This window comes from Myodes glareolus, chromosome 4 (genome assembly GCF_982192425.1).
Source record: "Myodes glareolus chromosome 4, mMyoGla1.1, whole genome shotgun sequence".
Classification (NCBI taxonomy): domain Eukaryota; kingdom Metazoa; phylum Chordata; class Mammalia; order Rodentia; family Cricetidae; genus Myodes; species Myodes glareolus.
Window position 1 is genome coordinate 4,673,175 of NC_142029.1, and position 12,961 is coordinate 4,686,135.

At 48.1% G+C, this 12,961-nt stretch overlaps 1 protein-coding gene across 3 annotated transcripts in view; it reads left to right on the forward strand.

The window, feature by feature from the left end:
• Positions 1 to 12,961, forward strand: part of Scn10a (sodium voltage-gated channel alpha subunit 10) — a 96,011-nt gene that overhangs the window by 24,885 nt on the left and 58,165 nt on the right. For all 3 annotated transcript variants that reach the window (XM_087905150.1, XM_087905151.1, XM_087905152.1), the window contains exons 4-10: positions 3,623 to 3,751; positions 4,190 to 4,281; positions 5,296 to 5,487; positions 5,860 to 5,923; positions 10,299 to 10,440; positions 11,022 to 11,219; positions 12,134 to 12,304. In XM_087905150.1, the coding sequence (XP_087761276.1) occupies positions 3,623 to 3,751; positions 4,190 to 4,281; positions 5,296 to 5,487; positions 5,860 to 5,923; positions 10,299 to 10,440; positions 11,022 to 11,219; positions 12,134 to 12,304 (988 nt within the window). The remainder of the gene's footprint in view (positions 1 to 3,622; positions 3,752 to 4,189; positions 4,282 to 5,295; positions 5,488 to 5,859; positions 5,924 to 10,298; positions 10,441 to 11,021; positions 11,220 to 12,133; positions 12,305 to 12,961) is intronic.

Below are 12,961 nucleotides of genomic sequence, written 5' to 3' on the forward strand. Positions count from 1 at the left end.
AACCATTGGGTTGTCTCTCCAGCCCATGAGCTGTGTGTTTTAATTGGCGAATTGAGAGCATTAACTCTCAGAGTAACTATGGAAAGGAATGTTTCTCTCCAGCCCGCCAGCCCACCACCAGCCGCTTCCCAAATTATTGACTCAGAGGCTTAACATTACTTATGAATGCTCGGCAGATAGCTAAGGCTTGTTACTAGCTAACTCTTACACATAAATTAACCCATGGTTTTATTTATGCCTTACCACGTGGCTTGGTACATTTTTGAGTACAACATGCCCATCCTGCTCTCTCTATGTCTGCAGGCTGCTTTCTGACGCCACCCTTCTTCCTCCTCACAGAATCCTCTCTGTGTCAGGCTGTCCCTTCCGATCTCTTCCCATCCAGCTACCAGCCAGTCATCTTTTTATTATCCATGAGAGCAATGCACATTTACTGTGTACAAATAGAATTCTTCAGTATGGGGCCCTTTGTTTCTTACCTCAGCTGGACCCACAGCTCCCCAGAGAAGCTCTTTCCTGGAGTTCTTTCCCTCTCTGTTCCTGGGGTCCCACGTCCTAGTGTTTACTGGTAGCTTTCTTGTTGTTCTGGTAGAGTCAGTCTAGGTTTTCATAGGCAGGGGACCAGGAAGTAAATGTTTGTGGATTTTCATATTCCTACATGTTAGTTTAGCTTCATTTCTGACAATTTTCCTGAAAACAAATTCTGTATGGGAAAGTTTATGGCTCCAAACTTGGAGGCTTTGACCTTCCTTCCGAGCCAAGATAGCCCTGAGCTATCTGATGGCGTTTGTATTCTCAGTGTGGTGGCTTGGATGAGAAGGCCCCCAGAGGCTCACATATTTGAATGTTTGGTTCCTGGTTGGTGGAGTGTTTAGGAAAGATTAGGAAGTGTGGCTTCCTTGGAGGAGTTAAGTCACTGAGCACAGACTCTGAGGTTTCAGAAGCCCATACCAAACTCAGTCTCTCGTCGTGCTTCTTGCCCGTGAATTGGGATGTAAGCTGTCGGCTACTGCTCCAGCACCATGCCTACCTGCCTGCCTCCCTGCTCCCTGCCATGGTGGTCATGGACTCGCCTCTGAAACTGTAACAAGCCCCTAGTTAAAGGCTTCCTCTTCTGATTTGCCTTGGTTGTGGTTCTCTTCGCAGTGACAGGGCAGGACTGAGACTTCAATGCTTTGTAGAGAGCCTGTGTGTTTGTTTTTCTCTCTGTCTCTCAAGCAGAGCTGTTGGGCTTGTCTTTGTGGCGAAGATCTGACCCTTGGTGGAGTTCTGCCATGATGAGGCTTTTTAACTGTTTCGTCCATTTTCCTGAATGCTTGCCTGCATTTTAAAGACTTAGGTATTTCAATTTGGGGAAGGTTTTTTTCTTGACCAATTCCTGTGATGCTTTAACCTATTTCTCTCCAGATTTCCCCTTAGTATTGGGAGCAAACAGAGCCCCTGATTTACCATCTTCCTTTTAGTCATTCCTGCTTTGGGTTCTATTTTCTGAGATTTCTAAAACTTTGTTTGCAGTCTTGCTTTCAAAAGTTCTGCTTTGTTCCTTAATTTTTTTTATAGATTCCTATTGCATTAAGAAATATTTATCTCACCTTTTAACTTTCTAAAAATATCAATAGCAGAGATTTTTGATTTCTCTAGATTTCTCTAGTTCTCTCCTCCTTGTTTCTTCTTGTCTTTTTGCGCCCTCTTTGGTTGCCTTGGGCTTTTGTTTTATTTTGGTGATGGTGATGGTGATGTTGATGGAGACAGGATCTTGTTGGCCTGATACTCATGTATACGGTCCAGTCTGGCCTGTAGATCATCGCAATCCTCCTGCTTTATCCTCTCAAGTGCTGGGATTACAGGAATGCACCACCTTGCCTAGCTCCCATTTTGGTTTTGATTCCAAGCATCCCTCAAATTCACAAAGCTCCTTGCCCAGCTTTCTTATTAAAGAAATTGTGTCTACGGTGGCTGGTGGTGTTGGATTCCTGTGATCCCAGCACTCAGAAAGCTAGGTAGGAGGATCACAAGTTCAAGACCAGTCTGGGCTACATAACTGAACCCTGATAGACAGAGAACAGAGAAGATCTTCGTGCACTGTGAATCTGACCGATGCCTAGGAATTCAGCAAAGGCAGAAGTGGGGGCTGCCTGCCTATCCATGAAAACTCAACCTTCCAACCTCAGGCCGCGTTGTTCTCACTCTTGTTCACCTCCTGAGTGTAAGCACCTGGTCCACCTCTGCAGCAGGCCATTCCTCACGGAATGGGCGGTGACGTCGGCTCTAGAAGGCCCAGCTGCTTCCTGAGGAGACTGGGACAGACCTTCTTGAGCCCTGTCTGCACCTGCACCTTCTCCCACATCCCAGCCTCTGGAGTCCTGAGCATCTCTACGTCCTGAACTCTTCAATGTTCTACAGGGTAGCTTGTGTTTATCCTGCTGGGTTTATGTCTTTGAAAAATCCTCTGTCATTCAGAGGGAGCTTTCAGGAAGGACGGGGTAAATGCATGTTTAGTCAAGAGTCTGCCTGTGTTTCACACACAGCACGTTTATAAGTTAAAGTTTTAGTTGTGTGTGTGTATGTGTGTGCGTCTGTGTGTATCTGTATGTGTATGTGTGTATATGGGTGTATATGTGTCTGTGTGTGCATGTGTGTGTGTGTATGTGTCTCTCTCTCTCTCTGTGTGTGCATGTGTGTGTGTGTATGTCTCTCTCTCTCTCTCTCTCTCTCTCTCTCTGTGTGTGTGTGTGTGTGTGTGTGTGTGTGTGTGTGTGTGTGTATGGGTTGGTACGTGTGCAAATGGAGATGGAGGCTTGTATACAGTTTCTTCTCAGTTACTCCCCACCTTAGTTTTTGAGACAGGGTCTCTGAGCCCAGAGCTCATGGATTCAGCTGGGCTGGCTGTCCATGAGTTCCAGAGATCCTCCTGTCTCACTTACTTCATGCTGGGACATGCTGCCATACCTGGCTTTTTACATGTATTCCAAGGATCTGAATTCAGATCTCATGTTCACATGGCAAACACTTGGCAAACCAACTATCTCCCCAGCACCAAGTCATGGGCGATTTATGTGTGCGTCTGAATCCCCAGAGCCAGTGTATTAGCATCAGCTGGGAACATGCTAGAAAGTCCAGTCCTCGAGTTCCACCTCGGCCTACTGAACCGTCCTGCTGATAAAACACCTCCCTTCCACGCCAAGGAGGCCATGAACACAGCTACACCAGGCATGGTGAGAAAAGAAGAGAGGGTTGGAAGTAAGAAAGTACAGAAAGAGCACCACAACAGAGACCTGTGCCTCTTCCACATCTTCCAACACCCACAGGTTGGGAAAGGAACCTTCAGCATCCATAGGATGGGAGCCTTGTACAGAACAGGAGCCTTGGTCTTCACCTGACATTGTCTTCTGCTTACAAGCTGCTCTCTCTCTCTCTCTCTCTCTCTCTCTCTCTCTCTCTCTCTCTCCTAAAATCTAATCCACTGTGGTACACTTCGGTGTGTGTTCTAGCTCCTTACTGCCCTTCTCCTTCACCTTGGCTATGGTCTTTGTATGTGTTCCCCTGGAATTCAGTTCCCAGCAGAGGAAGCAGAGAGGTCCCTCTGTGGCACAGTTACTGTCCCTCTCCACCTCCTCCCCAGGTACGCCTTCACTGTCATTTACACCTTCGAAGCTCTGATAAAGATCCTGGCAAGAGGATTTTGTCTAAATGAGTTCACTTATCTGCGAGATCCCTGGAACTGGCTGGACTTCAGCGTCATTACCCTGGCGTGAGTGTTTTCTTCTCTGGATTATGTGTCCCTGTAGACTTTGGGGTGTAGGACTTTTGATCTCTTAATCTGGATTACCTCCTCTTCTCAATCCAGCTTCCTATGGTGGAGCCTTGTGACTCTGGGTATTGGAATACAAATGACTTGTCCTATGTCCATGGGAACAAGCCAAAGTCCTATGCTAATAACTGGCCAATGCAGGTCAAGGTGAGGCTCAGTGTTATTCCTACCCAACATGGAGCCGTATCTGAGGAGGCAGGTTCATCAAGCCTGTGTGTTTGAATCCAACACTTTAGTGGGCATCCATGCCAACCGTAGACGGTAATGCCACCGGGTATGCCTGTTGTCCTTGATCTCCCAAGGCTCCCCACTGTGTGTGATTCGTGCACCCTGGAACCTATTCCCTGAGAAAATGCTGAGTGCCTTTCGGTTCAACAGGTATGTCGGGGCAGCAATAGACCTCCGAGGAATCTCAGGCCTTCGGACATTCCGAGTTCTCAGAGCCCTGAAAACTGTCTCTGTAATCCCAGGTGAGTGGCTTTAACCAGTATGTTTGTTCAACAGAACACACGCTCATTCCTCCTGCTCTTCTTTCACACACACACACACACACACACACGTTCCAGGACAGGGACTGTTGACTATTGGCCTAGCTAATGAAGAAACTGAGACTTTAAGCATAGGAGAAACAAGCTAAGGGTTGATCCCTAGTAAGATGCAGAAGGATACTCCCTTCAACACCGTGAAGTTTACCTTCAGCTGTCAAACCACCTGCCAAACGGAGCACTATATCCATCTCTCAGCTCCCAGTAGAGGGTCTCATGTGTGTGGTGCCAATAAAGTTGATTTTCCAACAAATTGACACAGATGGGTCGCAGACTGTGCGTCGTCAGAAGGCCTCCTGTCGTCTGTGACACTGCTCCCCCAAAGAAGGCTTTTCCATTGGCTGGCCATCCTTCCTCAAAGGAGCGGGGACCCCAGCATTGCAGCCAGACCTGTTCTTCCTCAGGACAGCCCAGCATTCGCTCGCTCTCTCTCTCTTTCTCTCTCCTCTCTTCCTTTCTCTCTGAGTGAAATTCATTTATCTCAAGTCTGGAATTGCTTTCTGGGACTGTGATGAATGTGGAAAAACAAACACCACCAAATACAAGAGCGAAAAGAGGACCTCACAACTACAGGGCAGGGAACACAGCTGAGATGCGACATAAGGGTCTTGTGCGTGCTAGCAAGTGGTCTGCCATTGAGCCACATGCATCCCCAGGCAGCCAAACAGGGTTTAAGATGAGTCACTAGTGTCAACCATTTATTAGTCTTGACTCTGTAAGAGCTGCACTGGCCAGGCCTCAGCTGCTTGCTCTTATGATGAGGGTGACAGACAGGACCCACCTACTTGCCTCTCTGGGCAATTGCAAGGAGCAGATGAGAAGCTGGGCCTGGAATTGCCTGCAGTACGTGTGTCACACCTGTGCGTAGTGAGGATAGCCAAGGTGTACACCTGTGTGGTACTTTGCCCACCTGGGAGCATCTCTGTCCCCTTCCCACAGGACTGAAGGTCATTGTGGGAGCCCTGATCCACTCAGTGAGGAAACTGGCTGACGTGACCATCCTCACCGTCTTCTGCCTGAGCGTCTTTGCCTTGGTGGGCCTGCAGCTCTTCAAGGGCAACCTGAAGAACAAATGCATCAGGAACGGCACGGATCCCCACAAGGCTCATAATTTCTCATCGGAAATGGCAGGTGAGCCAACACTGCTGTAGGGACCAGCATGGGTACCCCAGGACCATGTGGCCAAAAGCCCTACACACCTGTGTGGATATACTGGCATTCATTTCCAATTAATTGCTCCTGAGTGGGGCTAAGCTCCCCTCCCCCACTTTCCTGCTGACCAGTTTCCCCTTTGCAAGGAAAACACTGGACAAGTTCTCAGCCTGAAAGCAAGGTTCCCTGGCTCTGTAAAGCCTCCAAGTGGCTTGGAAGGATGTGTGCTCTCTGAGTGTCCCTTGAAGGCTTGCAGACAGAGGAACTGACCTCACTTAGACAAGAGACACCCAACGCCTAGGTTGGCGACTTCAGAACACACTGTGAGGTTTCATTTCTTCCTTTCTTTAGAAAATTACTACATCAAGAATGGTACTACTGACCCTTTGTTATGCGGGAATGGATCCGATGCTGGGTGAGTATCCATCCCCTGACCACACCGATGTCCCACATCCTTCCTCCCGTGTGTCCATCACATTCTCTGTAGAGAGAGTGAAATCCTGAAGAAATTGTATTAATGAATACCACAGACACTGCCATATTAAAACTCCTGGCAAGGGGAGTTGCCGACATGGAGCATCTGGTTGGGTGCTTTCCATGCAAGGCTGAGGACCTGAGTGTGAATCCCCAGCACACACATGAAAAGCTGGGCACATCAGTGCAGACCTGTACCCAAAGCACCATAGCACCTTGGTGTGTCTTTGCAGAGAGCTGGAGACAAGAGGATTCCCTGAGCTTGCTAGACGACCATTTTAACTCAACCAGTGAACTTCAAGTTCTCATTTCAGTGAGAAACATTGTCTCAAAAAATAAGGTGAAGAGCAACCAAGAAAGACGCCCGATGTGAACACTGCCCTCTGCATACATGTACCCACACAACATATGAGCACACATACACACACACACACACACACACAGCCTCACAGAGTGTAAGTGTATTAGTGAGGTTTTGTTGTGTAATAAATGACTGCTGGATTTTACGACTTAGCACAAGAACCACTTAGCTTGTGGTTCAACGCTCAGGAGCATGGACCAGCTGGTATTTGGCTTCTTCATGCATCTGCACGCAGCAGATGGAGTTCCCGCAAGGTGTCTGTGCGTTCCGTTGATGTTTTATCCCCAACAGTCTGGCCTGAGCTGTCCTAGTACAGACACTGTATTCCAGGGGAGATAGTGGAAGCGTGAAAGTCTTGATTTCACACACAGTGACGTTCTTTCTGTCCCCTTCACCAAAGCAAGTTACAAGTCATCACACACCCAAGGGCTGAAACAGACCTCACCTCTCAATGAAAAGTGGCAGGGTCATATCCCAAAACGGTGTAGGCACCCAAAAGGGAGGAACAAATTATCAACTTCCAGAAAAACAAGTGTGTTTGTATTGAAGCTCTGCATTTGAGCAACATGGCGCGTTCCATCCTTGGGTGGGTGTCTTTTTTTTTTTTTTTGTAACAGTGGAAGAAATACATGCATGATATTTTTACAATTTCAAATTCTTACAGAGGTCAGGCACATAACAACAAGGGAATGGCAAGGGCTAGGAGGGAACCATAGCAACTGGGAGTTCGTGCCCCATGGGAAGGGGCAGATGCTGCTCAGCCCAGCTTTTGGTTGCCATGTGAAAATGGGTGTGCGCTGCTTCTAGCTCTGCTAGCTCAACAGAAAGAGACAGGAAATTCCAATTTTTATGTGCTAACACCTAGTCAGAAATTTGGTTACACATTCCCCAAAATATCTACCTGTCGTCTTGGCCAGACAACATGTTTCTGCAGGCTGAATTCAGGATATAAGCCAGCTGTGTTTTGGTCTCTTTTGTATGTGCATAAAGATGCTATAGAAAGCATATGTGGTGTTAGGAGTTCCACAGACTGGGGAAACACAGTGAGCAGTGTTGTAAGGCCAGATAGACATGGGGGGGGGGCTTCCTTGAGGCAGCAGTTGAGGCTGATGTTGAAGGACAGGTGTGGTACTTTATGGTGGATGAACAAGTGATGTTTATTTGGTTGATCCCATGAGGATGGCAGAAAGTAAGAAATCAAGCTAAGGGATACAGACCTTCGCCACTGCCTCCTGCTCTGACATCTGGGGTGAAGAGCTAGAGAGGTCCAGGTGATAGATCAGAAAGGCCCATCTTTCCCTACCTCAATCACTGATCTCCTGAAAAATCATAATTCACAGGGAGCTGCTCCCCACGTGACCACTAGTCTTTGTGGCCCATGTGGAGGCAAACGGGACCCAATACAGAAGTTACTTTTTCACTGCTGTATCCAAATACCTGAGAAGAAGCACACACAGGAAGGGAGGGCTTATTTGGCTTCTCAGTTTCGGGGTACAGTTTATTGTGAGGAAGGCAGGAGGCAGGAGCCGTGAGACAGGGGCGTGAGGCAGGAGGTGACATTGCACTCACAGTCAGAAAGTAGATGAGCATTCAGCTAGCTTCCTTCTTTTGTCTAGCCCGGGACCCCAGCCCCTGGAATGGTGGCACCCACATTTTAAGGTGCATCTTCCCACCTCAGTTAATCAAATCTAGAATCTCCTTCAGGCAAGCTCAGAGGTTTGTCTCCTATATAATTCTAGATTCTGTTGAGGTGACGGTCGGTATTAGCCATCTCGAGGCATCTAGGCCTTAACCATCTCTCTAGAAGAGTAATCTCAGATAGCGCTGAGCAGAAGAGACAAACAGAATTCAATCAGCATCTTGGTCACCGTCAGCCTTCCTAACCTCTTTATTCCCAAAGGTACTTGAGTCTTTGCATCTTTGTTTTCAGAAAAGTATTGTTGAACATTGCTTTTCACTTTCCTATTTAAGTTGAAGCCATGTCTTCTTCTCAGTTAGATGATTTCTAACTAAAGCCAGTGGTTCCAGAGTGACCCACGACTCTCCTTGACAAAGTTCTGGGGTTCACGTATGCCCCCCCATCTCAAGTATCAGAGAGGCAGACTTCCCATCAGGCAGATGCAGCCAGGCAGCTTGGGTAGAAGGGAGAGGCTGACAGTAACAGGGTGAGGTCTGAGGGGTTCCCTGGGGTCACAGAGCTGGGCCTTGGGCTAGCTCAAGCTAAACCCAGAGCCCTAGGTCTAGGGTCTCAAGGTGGAGAGTGAGTACCCAAAACAGCTGGTGATTCTTATCATTTTTCCCATACAGATTTTTCCAGCTTTTCCTTTTGGTAAGGTTTCCAAGGTGGTGAAAATAAACAGGAATTTTGTGTGTGTGACTGTGTTTGTGTTTTCATGTGCATATGCAAGAGAAAGAGAGAGACACTTAGCTAGCTGACTCAGCAAGCAGGGATCCTCCTGTCTCATCTGACTTCCCCACCACTGGAATATACTGCCACAGTCAGCTTTTGATATAGGTGCCAGAGATCTGAAGGCACCCACCCTTCTTTACTGCCCTGTCCCAAGCCCCCAGAGCAGGAATTCTGTTTGTTTTCTGTGTATAGTGTTTGTATATACTGAAGACGCTGTGTAAGGGGTGTCGCAGACAGTTAACTGTTGATGTGCTGAGCTGCTGGAACGAGCAGCTAGACAGAGCCAACTCGTCCTCAGAGATAATGGTGGGGCTTAGCGGAAAGAAAACCAAAGGGCTTCCTTTAATCGTGGGAATCGGGAATCTTCAACTCTTCAGTCACGGTGGAGATAAAATTGGAATTAATTATAATGATCAGAGTTCTAAGCAGTTCCGTGGGTCCTGAGGTTGTGTGTTTATGTGGTGGTCTGGAATAAGGAGAACCCCAGAGGCTGTCATTGGAGGATGATGCCCGGATTCCTGGTCCCTTGACCAGGCTGTGCCCACTTGGGATGGAAGCATTGTGCATGTTGAGTCAGACATTCAGCTCAGTACCACCCTGACCCCTTTATACGAGGGAGGGGAACTTGGTGCCAACCCCGCTCATCCATTAGATGTCACTACCCTGGCCTTCCTTCCCCCACCAGGAGGAGAAGCAGGTGCAGTGCTGAGTTTCTCACTGCTTACACTCTTCTACTTTAAAATTTTTATTTTTAAAAAATAATTTTTTCATATATTTTGATTATATTCCTCCCAACTCTGTGCATTGTATGTGTTCATGTATGTATATATATGTATATACATGCACACACACATATATATATTCTCTCAAAACAATAAACAAAAACACAGACAATCATAAAGAACCTCAATAAGACAAAAATAACAAAACAAAACAAAAAATGGAGTCCCCTTTTGTTGGCTAACTTCTCCTGGCACGATGCGCCTGGAGTGTGGTTGCCTCCATCTTTAATGACTACCCCGACACTCTGTGGGTTCAGGCAGCTAATTTCTCCCTGAGCCCGACTTCCTCACTTTAAGTAAGGACTGTTGAGATGATTGCTTTATATTGTCTGTGCGGCACTCCAGGGGGAGAGAGGCGTGCGCTGAGCACTTAGTGAGTGGCAGGTGATGTTTTCATTGTCATGTGTAATCTGTCGCTGAACTTGGCTGATGTAAGTCCTCCTAGATGGTTAACTCTGGACATGGCGCCTGCAGGCTTGTGACTTAGTTTGCTTTGTGGTTCCTGCCTTTTCTTTTCCTAGTGCATGCCGGCAAAAATATAGAATCCTATTGGCGCCATGTAGAATCAAGTCAGAGCTGGCATCTTCTCTCCTCCAGGCTACTCCTCTGGATAAGCAAGCTGAGCAAAAGCATTAGCGTCCCACACTAAATCCGAGCTCTGAACTCAGTTCTGACCTTAAACCCTTCACTTTCTTACCACCCCAAACATCCTTACACCCAATCAGCAAGGCCGTATGATGGCTCCTCTCCCCTCTTGCTGCAGTCACTGCCCCAGTGGTTACGTCTGCCTGAAAACATCTGAAAATCCGGATTTTAACTACACCAGCTTTGATTCCTTCGCGTGGGCATTCCTTGCACTGTTCCGCCTCATGACACAGGACTCCTGGGAGCGCCTGTACCAGCAGGTATCTTTTCATTGATTTGGGACAGAATTCCACTATGCTGCCTTTGCTCACATGGAACTTGTGGTGATCCCCCTGCTTCCACATCCCACATGCTGGGATTACAGTGATGTGGGATGCCCCTCTGTATGCTGTGAATATGTTTTCTTACCATGGGTTAATAAAGAAGTTGCTTCAACCTATGGCAGGGCAGAATAGAGGTAGACTGGCAGAAGGAAGGTGGAGCCAGGGAGGAGCCACGTAGCTGCCAAAGGAGAAGGATGCCAGAACCTTACTAGTAGATCACACTCTTGCGGTGATACACAGATTAATAGAAATGGGTTAATTTAAGATGTAAGAGCTAGCTAGGAATTTGCCTAAGTCATTGGCCAAGCAGTGTTGTAATTAATATAATTTCTGTGTGATTATTCAGGTCTGGGAAGCCAGGAAACAAAAGGTAGTCTTCATTTATATTACAGGCATACACCACCACAAAAGGGCCCTTCAAGGGCCCATGTGTTCCATGCGCAGTGTCTGGCTGACCTTCAAGGGTCCGTGTGTTCCATGCACAGTGTCTGATTGACCTTCTTTGCTTTAATCTCCAGACCCTCAGGGCCTCTGGGAAAATGTACATGGTCTTTTTTGTGCTGGTCATCTTCCTCGGATCATTCTACCTGGTCAATTTGATCTTGGCTGTAGTTACCATGGCGTATGAGGAGCAGAACCAGGCAACAATCGCGGAAATCGAAGCCAAGGAAAAGAAGTTCCAGGAAGCCCTTGAAGTGCTGCAGAAGGAACAGGAGGTGGGTGGGGGCAGTCCTGTGCAGCCAACCTCCCAGGAGCTTCTGGGACCGTGGGAAGACTACTTTAGAGGCTATTATGAACATGAGTCTTACATTAAGGGTTGGGTCACCTTTAAACGAGTATCCATGGAGGGAGAGTAACTGTCAGCAAAGTGCTTGCCATGCAAGCAGGAAGACCCAAGTTCAAGTCCCAGAAGCCACTTTCAATCCCAGTGCTGGGGAGGCACAGGTGGGTGGATCGTTGGAGCTTTGTCTAGTTGGTGAGCTTCAGGTCAGTGAGAGTCCTTGTCACAAAAATGAAGTGAACGGATCCTGAGGAGTGACACCCGAGTTGTCCTCTGGCCTCTATAGGTAGGTACACACACACACTCCTACATGAACATGCATCTACACACAAACTGAGTGAGGGAGCTTTTTCCAAGTGAGCTATTCAGGAGAGTTTTGGACACAAGGAGAGTAAACTAAAGCATCATCAGGTGGCAGTTGGGGCTCAGCTAGATGTCAGCTATTGTCTGATCCCCCGGGGAGCTCCAGCAGTAACCTACACCAGAGTTAGCCCTACCTGGAAGCAAGAGGGCCAGCTGCGTATGCTCCCATATTTGGTTCCGGGGCAGGAAGCCAACGGAATTCTGTCCACAGTGCTACATGTGAGCATCAACTGCTCAGCTTGCACTGCAGCTGAGGGCAAATGTCCTGACCTGGTCACAAGGGCCTGGGCAAGGCATCAACACCTACGGCAGGGCTGGAGGAGGGAGGTGGCCCCTGTGTCTGCCATAGCACAACCCCACCATTGTGCGTATTCTAACCCTCAGCCTCTGTGATCTTAGATCCCTCACCCCCGCAGCTGTTTCTGGGACACACAAATGCCAATCTCAGTCTGATTCTGTGGCCTGCAATTACTGCTCTTTCCCCAGGTGCTGGCAGCCCTGGGAATTGACAGGACCTCGCTCCATTCCCACAACGGATCACCGTTAGCCACCAGAAACTCCCATGAGAGAAAACACAGAATGAAATCAAGGGTGTCAGAGGGCTCTACAGATGACAACAGGTCACCCCAATCTGAGCCTTACAATCAGCGCAGGATGGTAAGATGTCCTGACCTGGCTCGAAGGGTCACTCAGCTTAGTGACTATTCTGGCCGTGGTGGAATGGAGAGAGGTTGGGAGCAAGGAGAGAGGAGACACACAGCCCTCCTCGCTGGTGGCCTATGCTAGGACAGGGGCATTATCAGTGGGGAGGGGAGTGATAATAAAGACCTTTCTAGGTAGAGGGGGTCAAGATTAAGACTGTGGGATAAGGAAAAGGAAAAGCAAGGCAGGGTGATTCTGGTTTCAGGCTGGGACACTTAGGTGAGCTGTGATTTTTCAGATAGGGCAGTGGGAGAAAAGGCTAGTGTGTGTGTGTGTGTGTGTGTGTGTGTGTGTGTGTGTGTGTATGTGTGTGCAGGGGAGGAGCCCAGATGGGGCATGCTGTCCTTGAGGTATCTGTGGCTAACAAGGGTCAGCTCTCCTTCTTTCGGAAATCTACTTTTCTGTGCCTGGTGCTGAAAACCCTACTCTCCTCTTTCTGACCTCTTGCCTCTGTTCCTGCAGCCCAGGCTGTCACTTGCTGTTGACACAGAAGACCCCAGCACCGGTCTCTAAGACACAGTCCAGCCTAGCAATGACTTTCAGACCTTACATTAGACCCTGTAGCAGTTCTTCCCCCACCACGATTTAACTTTCTACCTCCCACTCTGACTT